The 22,651-nt window shown below is 38.7% G+C and overlaps 2 protein-coding genes across 7 annotated transcripts in view; both read right to left on the bottom strand.

Moving 5' to 3' along the window:
- dctn1b (dynactin 1b) overlaps positions 1-17,868 on the bottom strand; it is a 49,440-nt gene extending 31,572 nt beyond the window's left edge. For 4 of the 5 annotated variants that reach the window (XM_040138048.1, XM_040138050.1, XM_040138049.1 and 1 more), the window contains exons 1-4: positions 17,099-17,868; positions 8,398-8,649; positions 6,205-6,283; positions 2,261-2,292 (exon numbers count right to left, since the gene is read on the bottom strand). In XM_040138048.1, the coding sequence (XP_039993982.1) occupies positions 2,261-2,292; positions 6,205-6,283; positions 8,398-8,625 (339 nt within the window). In that variant the 5' untranslated portion in view covers positions 8,626-8,649; positions 17,099-17,868. Of the gene's footprint in view, positions 1-2,260; positions 2,293-6,204; positions 6,284-8,397; positions 8,650-17,098 lie in introns of those variants that run through there. The other variant, XM_040138052.1, reaches the window with a different exon arrangement.
- A 1,325-nt stretch (positions 17,869-19,193) lies between these two features.
- On the bottom strand, positions 19,194-22,624 carry LOC120795010 (probable N-acetyltransferase CML1). Of its 2 annotated transcripts, none has more exons than XM_040136447.1 (2): positions 22,477-22,624; positions 19,194-20,290 (listed from the first exon to the last, which is right to left on the bottom strand). In XM_040136447.1, exon 2 carries the CDS (start codon positions 20,276-20,278, stop codon positions 19,604-19,606), a length of 675 nt encoding a protein of 224 aa, XP_039992381.1. In that variant the 5' UTR covers positions 20,279-20,290; positions 22,477-22,624; the 3' UTR covers positions 19,194-19,603. The 2 variants fall into 2 exon arrangements, with proteins under 2 accessions (XP_039992381.1, XP_039992380.1); XM_040136446.1 differs by having other exon boundaries at positions 19,194-20,287.
- Between the last annotated feature and the right edge of the window lie 27 nt (positions 22,625-22,651).

The following is a 22,651-nucleotide window of genomic DNA, read 5'->3' as shown; positions in this document are numbered from 1 at the left end:
TTTGTCCAGGTCTCTCTCTCTATTTTTCTCTCGACGAGTCTCAATGTGACTTTTACCCTCTTAAATAAAGGAAAATGAAAAATTAAAGAACAAAATACGATAGGTCACCACTTCTGGGTGAACCGATGGTTCTGTGAAACATCCAGTAAATGTCAGTTGTTACAATATGAACACGTTGACATTTTAAGTCCAAGTCCAATGAGAACTGACTGGATGTGATAAACTTCCGGAGTGTAGAACCTCTCATTTTGACTGAAATTTGAAGCAGAATTGCACTGAAAATACAGTTGCAAATGATCAACCTCCACAGTATATTAAAGATCACAAAAATCTTTTAACCTCTAAGGTCAAGGAGAAGTTACATTTGGCTATGTTCAGCCTTAAAGATTTTTAAGCTTCTGTTAAACTTTTCAGTTCTGACACAAGTTAAATTATAAAATCGAAGCGTTCATAAAAGTTAACAGTTATTAAATTACAGTGTTTGAGGCCGGAGAGTATCTGTTTGTACGTTGTTTCCACAAAATTTCAAATCCACAGAACCATCCTCCAGGTTTACTTTTGTTCCTCTTAACTTAAAAAAAGGAACTATTATATTAATTGTATTGTATTGCATTGATAGATTGGTGGTGCAATTTAGGGTTAAGCCAAACTCAAAGTTATCAGGATCTTTCTGGCTGCTGTGACTCAGCACTGGGTTTCTTTTAAGGTTTCCGATATTGGTGACATGAATATTTAAAATAATTAGTTATAAAAATGAAAAACAGGTAAAATGGATGCAGTGCCAAATAAATACTCATTGGTGAGTTTAAAAAAAATATTGAGACTAAAAAATAAAAAAACAAATCGAATCATCTCTATCTTCTCTTACCAAATCCTTTTAGACTTTTAGGAATATTATGTCTCACTCTCTCACTCCTGACTACTGACGACATGTGTTAATCTAAGTGCCGAGGGATTGGGATAGTGGAGTCAAATTAATTTGAAATATAAAATGAATGGCTACGTCTGTGATAGGCTTTTTTCGTTAACTGAAACATCATCCCATGCTTTGAGAGTATTTAACCTAAATTCTAGGTATAATTTATTTGAAATTTTTGTCCAAAGAAAGACGGAATCTATTGTGGTTATAGACCCTATAATCACAGAGCAATATTAGAGAGAGCTCCAGCAAATGACCTGTATTAATGAATGACTAAAAGAGTAATTATAAAACCGATGAGTAATTCTGAGCAGCCTGTGCTGTTGAGTGTGCGGATCTGCAGCCACACATCAGGTCATATCATCTTTATTTTAATTTACAATGGGAGTCAGGGGAGTTTTTTCTATCTGTTTCACTTAATAAATAATCAGTTGATGTAACACAATACACAGCTAGAAGTGCATTCATAAGTAAACATTGCCCTCTGCTGGTCAGATAAGAAAACAGAACCTTGAGCTCTTTTGCTCACAGGGAAACTCTCAATTCCAGGGAAAATTTAAGGCTATTTTGGGGGCAATTTTAGTTGGAAGTATATATTTCAAAAGTCTGAATTCAATGCTGTTAAAAAGGGAAGGCATGTTATTATGAAAGGAAAAAAGTACAATATGCTTATCTAGATTTTATAGCAGTTACTCCATGTCTTTACAGACATATAAAAGAAGAGCTGCATGCATAGTTTAATATTTACGTAAATGTATATTAAAACTTTGTATTGTAAATTACTACTTATAATTTGCATATTGTCAGCGTGTCCCTAAATCAGTATCTGAAGAACTACTGTACATTTACTGCACTTCTATTTTAGGTAACTCCCTTTTAGACTGAATTCAAACATGCTATTGAGTAAAACAAATGTATTTAATCATAAAAATACTACACATAAATGCCAATATACTTATTCTGCAGGTTGCCAAGCATTTTCTCATATACTAACAGAGCCTGTAAAAAAGGCAGGAGGTTCGTAGCCAGAGTCAGAAGTGGATGAACTCTCAAGTGTTAAATCAGGCTGAAACAGCAGAGCAGGTGTGGTACTATGCAGGTCATTTTATCTTCCAACAGTCAACAGGAACACGCAGTGTGTTTACTTTAGATATGACAGAGTCTGCCAGTGTGTGTGTGTGTGTGTATCTGTGTGTGCAGGTATTCAAGTTTGTACAGATACGTGTGAGGGTCTGTCATTGTGAGCGTATTTTTGCGTGTGTGTGTGTGTCTGCTGCCATATGTGCTCCTGGTTTCCCCACAGGGGAACTTTGTGTCACGGTGCAGCGTTATCTTACTCACCAGTTTGGTGGACCTGGGCGTCTCCAGGATCTCTGATAAGATAAGAAGAGGAAAAAAAAGAAAGTGAGAGACAAATTCTCATATCATAATCAGTCTTAATTATCCTTTACAAGATATAAAGTCCCACAAAGATCCTGGTGCAAACAGATTAAAGTCAACAGTGTTTATTGTCTTTTCAACACATGGTTCATACTGATAAAGTTCTGACAGAGAGACGTTCAGCTGTGTGAACCTGCTGAAAGAGCACAAATACGTCTCTTACATTAATTTTTTTGTGTCTGGTTTCTTCCCGCAGATGATACCGGGGGTTATTTTAGTAAATACAGCACCTTTCAGAAATTCACACCCTTCCATTAATCTGATGGCAATTTTAAAATGTAACCCAGGTGTCATGTAAGAATAAGCACCCTGGTCACTTTTACATAATATTCATGACGACCATCTGACCAGCTCGGTCTAACGTTTCCGTGTCACTTTCAACCGGGCACAAAGTCTGAATTTAAGGCTGTCAGATTAATATAAAGGATGCAGCAGCACAAAGTTAAACATGTAGAGAGAGCGAGAGAAATCTGCATTTTGTATCGTTTCATAAGACCACTGTAATGAATGTATCATCACTTATGCACAGAGAAAATAAAATGTGTTTAATAAACTAGGAAAGAGTATGAAAGAGACAAGTTGATGAGGAGATTCTGCTCTTATCAATTAAGTCTACAAAAACTATATTTGTCCTCCCAACGCAACAGGAGCAGAAGAGGTTATTTTTAAAAAAATCCCTCTTACAACCACAGTAATAGTCAGACTAGGCCAACTACAGACTAACAAATGAAAATCCAGCAAAATGCTTTTAATACAGCATGTGAACAAACACAAATTAAATGAGAGTTGCAACTTAAGGTCCTTTAAAGTTGAGACAAATACATGAAACTGCTTTGAGCCTTCAAACGTCAGATTTCGCACAAATTTGCGATCCTCTCAGCTCCTTTGACCTCAGTCACAGAGCAGTTAAGTGACAGAGTAAATAGGTGGAACTTCATTGGACCTCCTGTGTACTTTGTGAACCTTTGCTTTTTTTCAAATTATATGGCCAGTAATAGACTAAGCTAAAAAATAAACCTATAAAAAATATTAATAACTCATCAAAGAACAGTTTCATGTAAATAACTTTTTAGATAAAATGTCAGATAGAATCTTATAATCGTAAATCTGAATGACGAAAAGCCATCACTTTAACAGATAAATGAAGCAAGCAATGTATGTTCCACGTCTGAAAAGGACTCTGCCATCCTAAGTTGCTCTGGAGACAAGCATCAACTAAATTTTCTTTAAATGTTAACATTCATTTCTATTTACGATTGTTTTTCAGAATCATCTTTCTACCTTCTAGCCAAAGCCTTTCCAGGCCTTTACTCTGTGTTGTTGCTTTAATCTGAGGAAACATTTTGTTGCCAGGTAACATCTGAATTAGCTAACGAGCCTCACTTTAGTCGCCTGTTCGTGAAACATTTGTCCATCAGCGCTGTCTAAAAAAAGCACTTGGTGTGTCACCACTTTAACTCGTTCTCTCTGCACCAGAAAGTGGACGTTACTCAACTGAATACAGTGCACCAACCACCAGCCCCCTATTTAATGTAGCAGCAGTGAGGCGTAACCATGGAAATGGAGCTCCATCCTCTGGAGGATAAAAAATATTGGTGACCAGATGTGGAAAGTGTAGGCAATTTCTTTTCTCATGTTGAAAGTAGAGTGAGACCAATGATTTAATGTTACCATTTATCAACTTCTAAATTGATGGTAAATTCAAATCCCCCTTAAAATGAATCAAGTTGAAAATATGGGGTTTTATACACACTAAGTATGACCATACTTAAAGTTATCACGTATTAAAAACTTACAATTTAATCATTATAAACTTTATATTTTTTTATAAATCAGAACTGTAAGCTTGCTGTAATTGAAATTTCATTCTTCACTTTGGAAATAGCAGCTGACAAAAAAAAAGTCACAACAAGGTCCATTTAGTAGCTGTTCTGGAGCTTTCAAATCTACGAACAATATTCCCGAGAACAGCTATTACAGGCCCGTGTGGTGAGAATGTTGTGTGTCAACCACAAACATCTCCCGTTTACTCTGACGTGAGTAAAAAAGATGTTTTGAATCAACAGGTAGCCGGATGAGGGGCAACGGTTAAACCTGCTGTTTGGTTTGACATTTAAAGAACAGCAGCCGGTGGAGCCTTACAGGACCGCAGGTGCGCACAGAGGGATTTAAACCCACAACCCTGGCAGTGTCAGTGCCATGCTCTGTTTGATCGGCGAATCATGACCAAAACGAAACAACACAGTGTCTCCGCAGTGAGATACTTACTGCGGCCCATTTATATTCTACACCTTTGGCTGTCACTCTACAGCACTTGCAGACTTGCAGTGGGTGAGCACTTACACTGCCTTGCTCGAGGGAACATATACACTGGCACACAGATGCAGACATGGCTGAGGCTCTCCAGATGCAAAGCAATTTATTCAATGTACAAAAGGTAACAAGAACTGAAAAAAAGTTCATGTTTCAGTCAATGGACCATTGTCAGCACAACTCACCGTGTATTTCTGAGAGACGTATACTGTAAAGCGAGGGCATAGCAGTGAGAATAGTGGAACTATGTGATCCAGCCCCCCAATGGGGGGAGGCTATCTTGCAATTTTGAAATTTGATGTTATTGGCATTGTAAGTTAACTGCTACTGTTGGCTGAATAGGACCATCTGTAGCTGAATCCATGTGCTTATGTGTTGATTCAGGTGTTTGTACAGGTGTGACAACGGAAGGGGGCCCACCCAGGCTTCATACGGACGTGGCCAAAATTATTGATATCCAAACCACAATTTTCTCTGAAATAAGATGTAACTGACAAAAGTAATTCCCATCCACTATTTTCTATTCTGTATTTAATAGAAAAGACACATTGCTTTTGATTTTTGAAAATATATACATATCTTATTTTAAATAATACTACAAATGAAAATGGCACGGTCCAAAATATTGGGACACTTAAGCTAATGTTTTGCAGCACACCTTTTTGAGGCAATATTTACCAATAATTACCAATAGTTATGTCCAGAACATTTCAGAAAATCTTTGTAGAATAAGCAAGAATTCAGCTCTACTCACAGCTTCTTAGTTTAATTCTCTGGCAAACTTAAAGCCTGCAGGTATGCATGACAAAAGAGCTTTGGGTTTCAACGCTCTTCAGGAAGAATGGCGCTTTGTTTCAATGAGGTGTAAGGATACCAACACTTTTGGCGTCGTCTGTATGTACGTGGCCCAGATTTCTGTGCTATAACCTTAAAATGGACGACAACACCTGGGTCGCCGCCATCCGTCTTGAAAATGTACTACACCTTTCAGGCAGCGGAACCATCTGCCCTCTGTTTGGACTCTGCTTTGTGACTGGATTGTCACTGTCAAATCAGAGTCACAGTTTTCTGCTTTCTTTCTGTACACAGATGTTCACAGAGGCACTTCTTTTTTCACAGTGTCTGCGTATCCTCACCACTGATATCATTTGTTCACAGATTTTATTCACAGAGTCTCTTTATAAACTTAACCAAAGTGCCCGAACTGTCACTACTGCAGCTGATACTGTTTTAATTTCAAATAAATAAATAAATAAATAAATAAATAAATCACAAAAGCTTATTTTTATGCCTGTCTTTTCATATTTAGATTTTTTCTTTGCTTTCAAATGCCACTGAATGTTTAATGCTCTGAGCATCATGTCCCTCGGGAAACTTCTATTTCTGAAAGGTCAGGATTGACAACATTTCACTGTGTTTTAGCAACTTGTCACCATTTGAATACCTGCAGAATACGGAAAAATACTGCTGAGTAATGCCCAAGGACAAAAACATAAGACCTTCTGAATGTGTGTGCGTGTCCGTGTCCTTACCTCGTTTGGGAACTTTGCCCGTGCCAGGCTCAGGTGTCTCCGGGGACGTTGTATCTGCTCCATCATCCACCAGCTGGATCTGAGACAGAAAGACAGACAGTGACGGACATTCAAGCACGTCTTCCAAAACATCACAAGCTTCCACTGCAAACAATTTTATTCATCAGCAGAGCTGGCAGAGAGGGAGCGACCGATGTTAAAAGGGGAGCCACAAAAACAAAATTGGCTTGTTTATTGATGTTCATTCAAATATAGCACTCCCAAAGTGAGTTATAACATCTCCGTGTCTCCATAGAAACCTTTACAAGTGCACCGCACGGGCAGTCAGGGTCAAACAGTCTTTTAAACCGAGTGGGAGACACGGTGAGGATCAGCAATATAACACCTAATCGATACTCAAGCTGAACCTTGTGTGTGAGTGTGCGCATGTCTGCACCTGTACAGCAGGGTCACATGTAGCAATAACACAGTTTTGTTGTGAAGTATCTGCTCTTTACTCAACAAAGTGGGCCGGAGGGATTCATTCTTAAATGTCAACTACGTACAAGTCATGGACGGATAGTCTGCCTTTATTCACAGCGGAAAAAAAGTACTTGTTTGACTAAAGAATTATGCCTAAATCTTGGAGTTTAAATAGGAAACAAAAATTTAAATGATAAACTGACGAAACTTAATATAAAACGTCTCTGTGAGTGTGATGTGCATCATGGCTGCCAATTTACTGAGAGGTTTGACAACTTTTTTATTTTATTCGTACTGGAGTATTTTGGCATAACAAACTCTACAATTTATTAGCTGTAAGGAAATTTCTAACACTCCAACAGCTGCTTCTGGGTCTTTATGCAGGTCACTGTCCAGGGGAACATCGTCCATAACACTCAACAGTAACGTCAGCTTTAATGAAATGTTTTTATCTCGTTAATCTTGCATTAACAGTACATTTTTTATTTGGCATCTAACTTCATGTGGAACCATTTCTTCTTCATCTATGTCACTTTACTGCATGGCGCTTGCAAATGTAATAATAATTTAACACGTTTTTGGGGACCATTAATATGACTACTGACATGCTAAACGTGCTGCTTTTGTCTGCTAATTTCTGACGGCGGGACTTTTGAAGTCCTCCTTACTCTTGACTCGTGACATTTTTCCTGTATGAAACCCGCCCAGAAATTTCTGAGGAACAGGGGGCCTGATATGGAAGTTTGGGGTTGTAGGTTACATAATGATCACATCATTCACGATTAGACGGCATTCATCAAGTTGAAACAAGCAATTTATGACAAGTTTGTACAGTTAAAAGAGTTTGATAGATATTACTTGGAACACTCGTACCAGCAAACCTCAAGGAAAAAAGTAAGACAGTCTGAGGATAAGAAAACAAAAACGTTATTGCATGATACCCAGTGTATCTAAGAAGCCTTACTCCACTGTCTGTACTCTGGGTGTGTGTTTACTGTCTTTACATGTGACAAATGACAATGACAAAATTATTTTTGTTACAATGTAATTTATTACACTGTCCCCTCTGGGCCACATTATGCGATCTCTGGGATTCTGTAAAAGGCAGGGACGCTTCGCAGGATAGTTTGGGATCGAAAAATAGAGATGTTTTTGATCACAGCTAAGTACCAAGTAGCCTGAAGCAGTTGAAAATGCTGGCACCGTGCAGACAGCAGAGAAAAATATCAACCCCCACACAACCCACTGCGTCAAAATAAAAAATAAAATCTCAAACAAATAGAATAAGAAACCAAATAACAGAGAAATGGGGGTGGACTCAAGGGTTCACAGGGTGGAGACAATAGCACCATCCTCTGCTTTAAGTTTCTGGCACTTGAAGAGGAGATGTGATATATAGTGATTTACATAATAAAAACATGAACATAATTGATCACATTTGCAATGCAGATATCTTATACAATAGTAAAAACTTCCCATTAAATTGCCCCTGAAAATTAAGGACAAAAGCGAGAGGGTTGTTTTTTTTGCCCCAATACCTACTTATGAAATATGTCACACAGCTAAACATTTACTCCCTGCTAACTTTCTTGTTCCCAAATTCCTGAGCTTTTCAAACACAACAGATTATTTTTTTTACAAATACTGACCTAAGGACTTCAAGTACTGATTTTCACTAGATATCAAGTATTTATCAAAGTCTCTCCATTTACCAAGTATTTCCGCAATTACCTGTGACTGTCTCACAAAAATCCCATGATTCTCCTCACAGGTGAAGTAGCGCTTGCCCTGCACCGTGCCGTCATTCTTGCCCTTGGCCTCATCCAGGATGACTCCCACCCATTTCCCGGAGGCAAAGAGTGTGTTGCCAATGTATGCCACCGTGCCGCGCTGCCCCTTCCCGATCACCTCCACCAGGGAGCCCACTTTGACGGGCCGCCCGCCCCCATCCGAGCTCATCCTGCTGCTGCCGCTGCTAGTGGTCTGGGTGGGACAAGGGAAAAAAAAAAGAACACAGAGAGCTCCAGTGTCAAAACAGGCATCCTTTGTCCAAATTAACACTGTTCAGTTAGTACATGCAAAAGAACCATACCAGTGATTTTCCATGTTTTATCCCATTAACTAGAATGATATATACATACTTTATGTTAAAACTTATCTTTTTGCCTCTCGTGCTTTAGTTTTTTTAAATGTATTTTTCCTAACGTTCTAGGCAAACCTGATGTTCAGTGTGATGGATTACACATTTGTAGCAAGTTTCACGTTTTCTGTTAGTTAATTTTCACTCCATACAAAAAAAACGAATGGGAATCAATGACTGTGTGGAAGTTAGAAAGAAAATGCATTAAAAATGTGAAACTCTGAAGCATGCTTTAGTGCACCAAAATCTAAATGTTGTGAAGTACTAGTATGGTCCGTAGAAGGCCACCATGACCCTGAAAAGAATTAGTGGGTGGATTAAATATGGCCTCCAGAGATTGTTTGATAGTGATTAAGATTAAAACAAGAACAACAAGAGGAGCATCCTACCACAGCAAGTACACAGTAAAAGGTAAAAAGGCCTAAAGACTCTGTACTGATTGCTTAGGTATAATCACACCCCATATATGGTGTTTATACCTTTAGCACCTAATTAAAGGGTTTGTTTTGCCCAAGACATGCAAAGGTTAAAGAGGTCTTAGTAACCTTTATATTATCATCACAGCTTTACAGTGAGAAATAAGGATATTAACCCTCGAGCAAAAGCAAAAGCTTTCACGCTACAGGTTTATTTTAATCACAGTACAGTACAGAATATGAATACAGTATATAGCATAACAAACTGTAGGTGTTCAGCAGACATTTGCAATAAAAGGTTCTTTAATAGGACAATGTCAGTACACGGGGCCCCGAGGCTGCGGGAAAAGATAGGACAAAAAGTAGGTTTAGTGTCATTCAGAGCCACTGAGCTGTGCAGGACCAGACAAAAAGTAAAAGCAAGGCCCTGTCCTTATTCTGCACGCTCTAAATGTCAATGTATGCGTAAAACAGCACTACTGATTTGTGGCCGAGGAGCCAAATTTTGTGATAATTCCATGGCAGCGATCGCCTGAGACTAGAACTTAATTCTCATGTGTGGAGAACAAATTATGCGGTGAAAATGAGTCAACAGGAGTAAATTCACTCATGCTGCAATATTTTGTGATCAAATAATCCTGCGTAACCCAGTTTACAGTGTGATGTCCTAGAACTGGTGGTGACTCAGCAGAACAACACAAAGAGGAGCAGATATTATTACTCTGAGAGAACATGCTCTGAGCCTCACCTTGAGCTCACTGTAAACATACACTGGCTATGTGCTGCTGTTTAACATAAAAGGTGAAACAACACAGACACTTCAACAGAAATGTGAACCAAAACACACACCAGCATGTTTCTGTGTTCACGTTAGACAGTTCTGTTGTATGATCCAATCAATTTTATGCCTCAAGATACACTAAACAAATCTCCATTACTAAACCTCTTGATTTTTGAGACTGATACCAATATTGACACATATATTCAGTTTATAATCAGATATAACAAAGAAAAGCACCAAAATATTACATTTGAGAAGCTTAACCAATGAATGTTAGGAATGTTTACTTTAAACATGACTAAAACTGTGATTCGATTATCAAAATAGCTGCCAATTAATTTTACGTCTAACAACTAATCAATTAATCGATTAATTGTTGAAGCTTTGGATGAGAGTTTTAAAAACCTGATAACAACATGTTAGCCAGTATTCAAACACTTTTGATAAGGAGCCCTTACATTTGCTTCTTAAACAACTGTGAGCATTTTACAGTTGAAAAAATAAACTTGTCTTCGCTCTCTGGGGGACAATCCGTGTTATGCTGACACAGCTTCTAAACAGCCTAAATCATATGTTTTACATTTCTCTGCTGCAATTTCTTGTTGCTATTTGGCCAACATATACAAAATATAAATACCAATATATCTTCAATATGCTAGAATAAAATTTTGCCGTCTGCAATGACCATGTGATCAAAATTAAATCCCACCAAACGTCGACAAACAATGATACTTCATCTTCGCCAGGCGTAAAAACACTCAACCCTTGGCAGCAGTACATCCCTCACACTCTGGGGGAAGCCGGTGACGGATTGTATCCTTGTCCTCCTTGGCATTCATGGAGGTGGGATATAGATAGATAGAGGATACTATGTGTATCATGGGAGAATCATGGCCGTCTGGGGGGGGGGGGATCAAAATGTAATATCTGGTTAAACAGCGTGCCTACAGGCCTTTAACAATCAACCGTCCATACAGCCCACGATAAGGGCATTAAATCTAAGCAAAGCATACTTTGGAATGTGATCATATAAAGAGTGTTTTGTTTCGTTGCTCTCCCTCATGTCGTTAAGGCCCCTGTACAATCACTTAAAGAATTTTAATGATTATAAAACCATGGTTTCTGGAAAATATTTAAACATAAGCTCAAAGATGGTGTCAGTTCTTAACGGGCATTTTGAACAATTTACCTTTCTAAACTACAGCCACTGAACAATGTCCTTACTGGTAAAAACAAAGGCTGTACATAAAGAAAAAAACATCCTCAGCCAAAATGTAGGAAGGTGTTTACTAGGTGAAAACATTAAAACTTATTTCTATTCTTAGTTTAGTATCAAGGGAAAGTAATTGTTTCTTTGCTCACTCATAAGTTAAAACTAAGATATCAGTTTCTTTTTCTAATAAAATATAATAACAGCCATTCATCTCCCCTGTCTTAGTGCTTACATATAAAACCAGACAGTATTAAACATTCGCAGATGATTGACATCAGTGTTAAGATATTCAGCTGTGTAGCGGCGGTTACGTAAAACCCGAATTCCCATGATTACTTAAAGTCTACTTAACCAAGCTTATTATTCGTAACCAACATGAAAAGAGACATTTAATTGGTTATGTGCAGCAAATGCTGTATCCGTGAGTCTTTTTCTCTCGCTCAAGAGTTGTTGTTTTTTTATATCACAATCAAGTCTTTTACTCAAGCTTTAACATCTGTGTAAAGGCATTAAATCACTTCAGATTCATAACAAAAGCAGGGTTCCTTGGTTTACAGTGTTTCAGGGAGACTACATGGGTCAAATGCACCTGTCAACAATCTGCAATCAAATCAAATCAATTTATGCTTCTTGCCTTCTACACATCACAAAATAATTAAGACCAAAGCGTTCTGAATGGGTTACCTTGCTCGAGCTAACAGTCTGTAATGAAGCATTCAGTGATGTGCAGTCATTGCTCCAAACTGTTCGCCATGTGCTGGAAGCAGAGACGACCCGAAGGGGGCGTGCTGAATTATTTAGTGCCACTCTACTCTCGCAACACACGCAAGCTCACACTGACTATAACACTAAAATAAGATGTAAAAAAAAAAGAAGAAAAAAAAGGAAAGCAGCGTTACAGCATCATTTACTGCACTGTAACGCTCATGATGCTCTGATGAAGGCGCTGATGAAACTTGGCGGCCTGATGATGGTCTGGCTTTGTCTTCTCAAAAAAGTAAGCGACTGAAATGCAGTCCTGCACATGGTTTTATCAGACTGTCAACATGTTACTCGGGCTAAATCACACAAAATACAATCTAAGGTCTATTTTGATAAGTAAGGGATTTTCTGTGATCTCAAGGAAAGAAAAGAGAAGCTGAAAATATATGCTTTGTAGCTAAAATCTAAGAGCGAGCACTGATGTCATTCCTCCCAATGACAGGGAAGCTGCCTGACTCAGATATGAATAACAAACAGGAAGTCTTCTGTGGCTCATGGATTGTGCGTCCAGTGTCTGCTGATAACAAAAAGCATTATGAACCCATCACCCGCCTGTCATGTATCATCTCCTAGTTTACAGGGCCACAGAGTCGAGTCATCACAGAGGTCTGAACCCCAACATCACAGCAGCATCACTGAACCCGGAGGGGCATCTGAGACGAACAAAGAGGCGACAATTCAGACAGAGGAATGCAGCTCTGAAATGGATTAGAAACCCTTCCATTCAAAGTAGAAATCGACAGGGAGGATATGACAGAGTGAAACAAATTGAACAGACGTAACAGAAACAATGGCGCACCAATCAGGACTAACTTAACCACCACAATCTGGCCCATTCATTCACCTAACTGGGATGTATAAACACCTTGTACACACTCACCCGGGTGTATGTGTTCCTCCTAGTCTGTGACATGTTTCCTGGTCGCCGAGCCCCCTCCCAAACCGCCTGTCTTGACTGAAGGAGCGTGTTATTGGGGAGAGCCAGACAGAGGGGGTCGAGGAGAGGAGCGGAGGGGGTTCGGTGATGCTGCCGGAGCGTCTCCCTCTTCCTCTCTCTTTTTCTCTTTAGAGAATCACACCATCCCTCTCCTGATCCTCGCAGAACTGCCTAAGCGCTCTAAAAACTCTCCGTTCCTCCTCTCTGCTGCGCCCAGGGGAAAGCTGGTGGGAGCTTTTGGCTCTGTCAGGAAGTTTCTTGGGGGCGGACAGTGCGATAAACCCCACTGATGAATGGACCAGAGGAAATCAGGAGAGCAAAGAAGGCAAAAAAAAAAAAAAAAAAAACAGCCAGGCTCGGTCTGCTGCGAGTGCATCAGCTGAGTGGCAGCACTGCCCTGCGCTAGTGTCTGCCCTGGCTTCTGCAGGAGGGAGGGTTGTTTAGGCCCAGACAGAGGTGCTGGGTCCTAAAGCCTGCAAACACACCTCTCAAAAGCATCTCAAAATAAACTTGACAGTCGTTATTCTCACGCATGTTCTCCTACTTTGGCATGATGCAGAGGTTTTCTTGTTGTTTTGTATTTCTTCAAGACTGTTCTGTGGCTGAACAAAGAGCACTGAAGTCCTGATAAGATAAATCATTAAAGTACAAAATCCTATAACAGTCACTACAGTTAATCTTGATCAGTCAACAAAAACAACTCCTTTAAGGCCATTATTAAAGCAATGAGATATTGTAAGAGAGCCCAGATGTAGATCTCTGCTCAACCTGCACTGCAGTCTTTGTCAACTTAGTGTCAAATTTCTTCAGAAAGTCATTCAATTTCTTTCCTTTGCTAAAAGTGTGAGCTCTGGGAGAAAAAAACTATCTCTAGCTTAGAAGTTAAAAATGCAAAAAAAAAAAAAATAAAACCACACAGCTGGTTAGCATTTTTCAACCAGAGGGAGGTAAATCAGTCCAACTCAGTCTGATGCTTTTTCATTGTGGTTGAACACAAAAGGCCCAGGTGATGCTCTGTAATGCAGCACACTGTAAGCAAAAGCCAGCAGATTGCATTAGAGCCCAGCCAGATGCTGTGGCCCATCACAGAGCGAGGATTAACTCTCTTTTATCAGCTAACTGCATGGCTGGAGCTTTTTAACTCTCAGTCCTCTCTATTTCTGTGTTGTCATCTTTTTGCAGTGGAAGCAAAGGCTGCAGGGTTTCTGTGTAAAAGCTTTCAGCTTAGAGGCTGATGAGAGATGTTGGAAGAGTATGCATTTCAGCAGAAGAACAAAAGAAAACCAGATTTCAGAAAGGGGGAGATATTTCCCTACTGAACAATGTGTCACCCATAAAGCTTCAGCAACCAAACTTGGACCAGCCCAACAAAATGTACTGTCTGTAGGCTCAGTGTTATTCTACACATACAGTAAGGATATACTAATTGGAGTTTGTGGCTTCACAGCAAAGAAAAAAAACTCTTAAAATTGCATATAAATTCTATAAAATGACTTAAATATACAAAATATAGCCCAAGATTTCATACGTGAGAGAGTTATACACAGCTGGGGATGTTTACGGAGACAAAATAAACCTCTGCAGTCTCTTTGCAGCCTTTTATGCAAATTATGAAGGCAGAACCAAAAGAGGGGGTGTTGGGGATTTGTGGGTGGAAGTGAAGAGGGGGAGCCCTTATCTCTCACAGAGGAAATAATAGAGAGACAACTAGCAGAGAGCCAAAATCAGAAGAACTGCCTCCTCACAGAGAATGAGGACAATGGCAGAGAAAGAGGCGTCGCCAGCTCAGCCAAACGCCGTCTGCTGCTGCAGCCAGCCTGTTCAGATCAGTGAAGGTTGCAGGAACAGGGGTGACATTCGGGGATTTTTCAGGGAGGAACATTACGACCACACTGCACCTCAGTCAGTCTGCCGGTCCGGGAGGAACAAGTCGATGTCACTAAACGAGGTAAAGATGACCATGACTATGTCCAGAAATATGACAGAAATTAAGACTACAGAGGAGAAATATGAAGGACCTCTGGGATGTGTGAAAGATACTGAGCTTACATAGATGGCTGAATGAAGGGCTAGAATGCAAACTGTCATGTCAGGAGTCATCAAGCTATTATCATTATGTCATCAAGGTAAAGAATTCCTAGCTACGTCACAAATAAAGTGCCTGTAAATAACAATTCATTTTATTACCAAATGATCACTTTCATCTGATTTTTTTTTTTTTCAAATAATTAGGTCAACGATTAGTACTTTTGTTCATTTTGTATTAGAAATAATGACAAACAGTCAATGTGAGATTTTAAAGTGATATCTTTAAATTGGTTACTTAATCTAACTCACAGCCAGAAAACAAAATTATTCAGTGTTCATTAGTGTTAGGTGGTAACAGAGCAATTATTTGTGTTTTAATCTGATAAATGCTTTCAACTATTGATTAATAAAATTGGAAACAACTGTTTTCCAGTTGTTGATTTACTGATTAATGGTTTCAGCACTAGTTTCATTTATTAAGAGGTTACTTCAGTAATTCACATGCCAGAGTCACCAAAGTTCATGTAATCAATCTTAAAACCCCAGAAGTGATTATCTAAAACATTTACAAATAATGCAACTTTAATATATACTGTACATGTTGTGTTAGCCCCAGGATTCTAATACAGTGGTCCAGTTTTGCCAGATACAAATATATCACTATTCTGTGAACACAAACCATTTATTATAATTAATTTATTTTATTGTCGAAAGTACAGAATATAGTGTATTTGTATTTTTTCCCTACATTACCATATCTGTGTAGCATTCAATAATCTGATATACAATGGTAAGATGTATATATGATTTATACTGAATGCTGAAATATATTTTATAGGATTAATCAATCACTTGACAGAACATTAATCAGCAATCATTCTGACAATCAACAAGTCTCTCAGTCACTGAATATTTAATGGTTCCAGTGTCTCAAAGTTGACAATTTGCTGATTTTCTTTGTTTAATATTTCTCTAAATGACAGTAAATATCTTTAGGTTTAGAACAGCAGGTAGGACCAAAAAAAAAAAAAAAAACTATTTCTAGAAATCACGTGGGGCTGTAGGAAATTGTGACGGGCATTTTTACTATATTTGAAAAATATTTTTTCTTTAATGGAACGATTGACTATTTGAAAAATCAGAGGATTAACAGATATAGTTGTTACTTAAATTGCAGCCCTACTTACAATAGTGGATAAACATTACCTAAGTATATGCTGGGCTTCCTTTCCACTGCATGCATACTAATGATATTCAGGCCTTGTCTCATCACTATGCCATGCATACGGGGAAAAATAGGTCAGCCATAGAAAACAGGGCCAGAGTCTGTTCATTCCAGTACTTCATTCTAATGTGCATCAAATTAGCATTAGCACGAAAATTCAGATGAAACATGCTTTAGAGTAAATTTAAAATGTCTATGGCTATAAATTTGTAATAGCATTGTTAAATCTGTAATTTGGTGCCATCTAGTGTGTTTAAAGCCCAGGGACCACTGCTCCAAACACATCTCTCTGCCTCACTGACCAGAAAAATGTTATTTCAGTGATTTAATTAACACAAATAGCAACGTAGCTATATATCTATATCTATATCTTTTTTTTTTTTTAAATCATGTTTTGCATGTTATATCTGGTGGGAATCATAATAAATCACAGCATGGGTGTGGCTGCAGCCTGACATGACATTTCCCTCGACAAATTAAGCAAATTGGATGAGAAATTAGGAAAAACAATCTGGATTTGAGATTAATTAATTTAAACGAGAATAGAGCCTAATCATCCTATTAGGACTGGATATCCGGATCCACTCTAGCTTCTTAACAACCAACCAAAGCTCATTAAATATTTGTAACGGGATTTACTCTAAAATTAGTAGCTTTAATATGCAAATATTGTTCTTTAACAGCTGTAACTGGTATTAAAACCATCAGTTTTGATGCTGATGTTTGGTTTTGTCAGTGGGACACTCCCTGACCAGCTGCTAGCAACAGTAGCCGTTAGCCTCGGTTCTCAGTTTTTTTTTTTTTTTTTTAAAGCTCTTATCGGGTTAATTTTAAAAAGACACACACATATATATATTTCAAGACGGGTGTGTATATGTATTACAACTTCATCCCCAGTCGTTCCGAAGACAAATGAGAGCTAAATCTTACCTGTTTGCGTCCTAAAATCAGGCTAGCCGCTCAGCTTCGTCCCTGACAGGCTACATCCATCCATGGAGGTCTGACCGGACACATCCGCCCGGAGGTGTCCGAGCTGCTGCCTGACCCAGCCCGCCAGACAGCCACCGAGGAACCCAGTGAAATCTTTAACACTGCAATCCGAGTAGTGCATTACTGTGCATTATGCTGTAAATTTATGTATTCACCGGTAAGCAGACGGCAGCTGACAAGGTTTAAATACAGATAGATAATGTCGTGTAAGACATGAAGACTATTTATTTCAGATTTGTGCAATATATTTTTATTAGAAGATCGGAAAAATGTCATTCTTTTCTTGAGTAGCGTTTCTCTTTAACCTGGAGAAGCACCTGTTTAACTTTAGTTAGTCGAGTACTAGTGTAGGTAAATTAAGTTATGTAAAAATAAATAAATCATCAAAAAATGAAAAAAATAGGGGTAAGAAAACAAAATCTAGGCTGGTAGCAGGGCAAATCGCCATTGACACATTTAAATGGGGGGGAAAGAAGGAAAAGTAAAACAAATTTTAAAAAAAGACGTTAGAAAACAAGATCAGCTGTTGATAATTGGAGATAATCAAGATGATTGTGTCCACATTTGTTCCTGTCAGTTTGTGTGTAGGCTCTGACCAATTTTTTACGCATTTTTATCATGTTTTCTTTTCAAGTCTGAGGGTTTTCTGTTTTTCACCTTTTCACAAAAATGGGTCCTTGAGCACAATCGAGTTCAAGTTGACAGCTGCCACTCCATGTCCCTTGTATCCTGATTTAAATCACACACTTGATACGAAATATACTTATTCACTGGATCTGTATTGAGAAAAAAAAAAAAAACAACCCGACAAACTCAGCTTTTGAGCATCCATCTGGAACACATACATTTCTGTCCTGTGTACAAAACAAACCCCACACCAGCACCTCAGGTTTGCACCCAAAGCCTTAAATGTCTGTTTCAGCTCGCAGCAGGAAAAAAGGAACTGAAGATGTGGGTGTTTTCTTTTTAAGGTGAAAAGGTGACGTGCATGTTTTATTGCACGTGAAGTGTCTCAGTGGGCAATACTTAAAAAGTATGTCAAGTTTGAATTCTGAAAAAAATTCATATCTGGGAGCAGCAGACTTCGGCTGATACGAAAAAGTATCCTGGCATTACATGGATACTTACATTCATGAAATCAGACGTACAAGTTTCCGTTTATCCAACAGTTCATCATCTCAAGCACCTTAGCGCTCACAGGTTCACAACTAAAGCTGCAGCAATTTGTCGATTAATCAATAAGTCGATAAGTTAATCAGCAGAAGATTAATCGGTAACTATTTTATGACATAAAAATCATTTTAGTAATTTTTTTTAAAGTAAAATTGCCAAACACTTGCAGGTTCCAGACTCCCAGGAGTGGGGCCTCGCTGCTTTTCTCTGTTTTATATCATTGTAAGCTGAATATCTTTGGATTTTGGACTGATTCTTGGTCAGTCTGACATTTTATAGACAAAGTAATTAATCGATTAATCAAGAAAATAATCAGCAGATTAATAATGAAAATGACATTGACAAAAACAGTATTTAATGTGGATCAGTCATGTCAGTATCAAGTCTGTGCAGCAGAACCAGAGATATCTTTTTTAATCTGCACAGTCTCCTTCCTTGTCAAAACCTGGTGCCCACATTACCCACAACGCCACGCAATTGCAGACAGTTTGGGTGGAGATTTGGGTTTGTTATGCCAGTAGTGGCTAATGTAGCCCCGAGCTGCAAGCCTCAAACAGAGATGAGGAGCGGGCTACAGAGGTCCGCTACACTCACTTCTTTCCAACTCCACTTCCCCAGATTTTTTTTTTTTTAGTTTTCAGACTTGTAGTCTTCAGCTCCAACTGAGGACACAGAAGACTTTTTTTTTTTTTAACATATGTAGTAGTACTTTTTTAAGACCTGTGTTTACGCAGACTTCAATGTGTAAAATCTGTGGAGTTTCCCTTTAATATGATCAGTATCAGAGCTGATAAATGGATCAGTGCATCCCTAATGGCAGTCCAGGGAAGTTAATGAATGTTAAAAAAATTATACGACCAACTTCAGATATATGATTTTATTCTAAGTATCATGTAGAAATGAATTAAATCCTTTACAAAATGAAATAATCAATGGACTTTCGAGAAGCTCAATCAATACAAACTTTTGAGAGGGTGACCATGGACAAGCAGACTTCCTTAAACTAATGTTACATATAAACAACTGTCTAAAAATGGTTTGCTGAGAAAGCAATAATGAAGGATGGCTCTTTCCTCTGTGTGTGTGTGTGTGTGTAACAAGAGAAAACAAACCTGATCTTGTAATGCTAGCGTGTTGAGTACTGCTTCTCATGTGGGTACTGTGCTGTCCTGAGGGTTTGGTTGCCGTAAGTGCAATACATGCTGGAAAAAACATAAGCACAGAAACCGGATAAACAGATGGTACAGTTGCCCTGGAATCTTTATGTCAGTTTCAGTCCTTTTGGTTGTCTCTCTGTAAATCCAGTCTGTACTCAAACAGAGTGAAATTGAGGAGTTTGGCAGTAAGCTCAGGAGCAACAAACTCTCTTATCTTCTCATAGCCCATGGTCTCATACAGCTTCTGAGCATCTGTCTGCACCACAGAGGTGTACAGGACGACTGCTGGATAACCCCTGTCACGTGTAAAATCAGCCACTGTCCGACACAGAGCCTTAGCGATGCCCATCCCACGGTGACTGCGGCATACAGACATGCGTTTCAGCTCCAAGCACCCAGGCGCATTCTCAGCAGGGAGGCAAGCCACCGTGCCGACCACCCGACCATCACTTTCAGCCACCCAAAAACACGAGTCCTTCTGCGTCACGTATGTCACACAGATGTTGTTGAGGTCCTTCCTGAGGGTGGTGTCGATGTATTTGTTGAACATGTAGACGACAAACTGCCGGGTTCCGGCCAGGAACAGGGTGACGGCCAGGATGGGCAGCAGGAAGGACTTGGAGCTGGTCATGAGAGCGCAGAATATGCACATGAGCACCATCTGGGTAAGCGGCTGTTTTAGAACATGCATGAAGGATGAAGGCACGTGCTCGCTCATCCCCAGGGTGAAGATCTCCTTTACTGTCTCGGCATCGTCGTCCCGATATTTCCGAATCTGAATACTGGCCATGGCTCAGCTCTGCTGTCCAATAAAACAGGAGCAGAGGATTAGCAGACTTCATTTCAAAGAGAGATATGGTTTAATCAAAACTGAGTTCATCACTGAAAATTATGTGAAATTGAATCTGCCTAAAAAGAAAAGATCTCCGTGTGTCCAAATTAATTGTGGCATCTTAGCATTGCTTTTGGAAATGGGACGTTATGTTGGTATTGAAGATTAGGATCGGCTTTGTCAGTTATGTGAGTTAAATGAAGGAGAAAATGAAATGCACTTTGTTTTGTATTGTCCTTTGTATTGTAACTCGAGAAACAAGTTGGATCTTATGGAAGACATTGATAATATCAAATCATGGAAACCTTTGCTCTGGGTGAGTATTTCGACAATGCCGGGTCATTAAGAAAAAATGTTTTGTATCAAGGCTTTTTTTTTTGTTCTTCTGAGAATGAATCTGAGTAGCCAGAAATTGTTATTTATATGCCAGAAATTGTTATTTATATGTCATATTATAGTATGTCATCTAATCCCAAGAGGGATAGACCATTTTAAATGGTATGACACAACAATAAATACAGCAGATGGTTAATAATAATAATAATCATCAGATAATCAACTAATCATCGTAGTGAAGTACTAAGTAAAAAAATTAACCATTTGCGAGCATATTCTCAATTTGAGCTATGATCGTTCAAATACTTTGGGTTTTTAGTATAGCCTGATACAGACCAATGCCAATCTTGATATTTAAGAGTTTAAAAATAATCTGATAAGGACATATTGACTGATGCTAATTTTCTTTGCACAACCCGTAACATAAATAAATGTTTTTGAGAAGGTTCTCTCAAATATTTAACAATTGCGACATATATGCCAATACCGGTTTATCAGAAATGAGCTAATATGGGCCGATATATCGGTCAGGCTCTAGTTTTTAGTTTTTTAGGTTGCTAGTTCAACTACTTAAGAAATCCGATGGTATCACTTTGGACTCTGGTAACTTGTAATGCATGAATCAGAGGTTGCAGGTATACAGTACTAAATGCTGTACTGAAGTACAGCTGAGAACCACTTGCACTTCCATATTCCAGTTTGTGAAACTTTGTAGAGATTCACTGCACTTCATTTCAGAGGAAAACAGTGTACGTTTAATCCATTAATCTGAGAGCTGCAGTGTTCCATTTAAATTTAAAGGGTTCCTCATCGAAAAACGTCTGCTTATGTCATCTGTAATATCCGCCAATTGATCATTATTGGATCTTTTAACTCTCAAATATTGATATCAGTATCAACCTCAAAAATCCGGTATCACTCTGGCTGGCTGTTAATTCTATAGTTCAAAGTCCCCATTAGTAAGTGGGGTAAGTATACTATAAAACATAGCTAATATACTGCTAACATAGTAAGACGTTAATAATCAAACAGTACTATGATAGTACATGATACTATAATACTTTTTTCTTTTTACATAATGTATGTTAGTTTATGAATTCGGGGCTTTTACTCTTAATGTTGTATGTGGCACTGCATATTTTTAAATAAAAATCAACATTTGTGTATCAGAGATATTTCTTTTTTTCTTTTCTCTCCCATTAATCATCTCATGACCCCTCAGATTTATCTTTGGAGTGCTCAAAACGGCACTATAGCACAGCTCCACCTGGAGCAGCTACAACACCAAAATGCTGCCAACACATTGATGCATCCGTATTAAAAATGTCATTTATTGTAATATTTCAGTTACAGGGGCCAGGTTTCTGCAGAGGGAATGCTTTTATTTTCAAGTACTTTTGCTGATAGTACTTCTTTACTTTTATTTTAAAGTCGAATTTAAAATGAACGACTTTCACTTACCCCCACTGCAGTAAAAACACCATGAATTATCATTGCTGCAGGCTGAGGTTAAATGATAATAGAGCAGGTTCACCTCTGACTACAATGGCCCCGTAAACTGACGACCAGATTAGTGCTTGTCACATGGGTCTCTTACGATTTTAACTGTAAACTAGGCAACGTTAGTAAACCCTACCGAGATCCCTATTCAGAGCCGTTTGACCAACTTCGCCTGTAGGAAGTAAACGGACAAGAGTTTAATTCCGCTGATTAGCTAGCAGCAGCTAGCATCAGTGCTAGCATCACAAAGCAGCAGATTTGAGTCCACAATCACTCTGAGATTCCCGTAGGAGTAAAAACGTTAAATAAACACCACTTACCTGTTTTATGGGGACCCTTGAAAGTGGAGTATGAATGTGCTGAGCGCGGCCAAGTTGTGATTAACTCAAAATCGTCTCATTTCACTGACCTGCGACGTCCCCAGGAAGCTCGGGTATGGTGCATTCAGGTAAAGTCGGCAGAACGGGAAAGAAGAGAACCCAAGTCAGTTCAGCG

The sequence above is a fragment of the Xiphias gladius genome, chromosome 10 (assembly GCF_016859285.1).
Source record: "Xiphias gladius isolate SHS-SW01 ecotype Sanya breed wild chromosome 10, ASM1685928v1, whole genome shotgun sequence".
In the NCBI taxonomy this organism is placed as follows: Eukaryota; Metazoa; Chordata; class Actinopteri; order Istiophoriformes; family Xiphiidae; genus Xiphias; species Xiphias gladius.
This window is presented reverse-complemented; position numbering and strand designations above follow the sequence as displayed.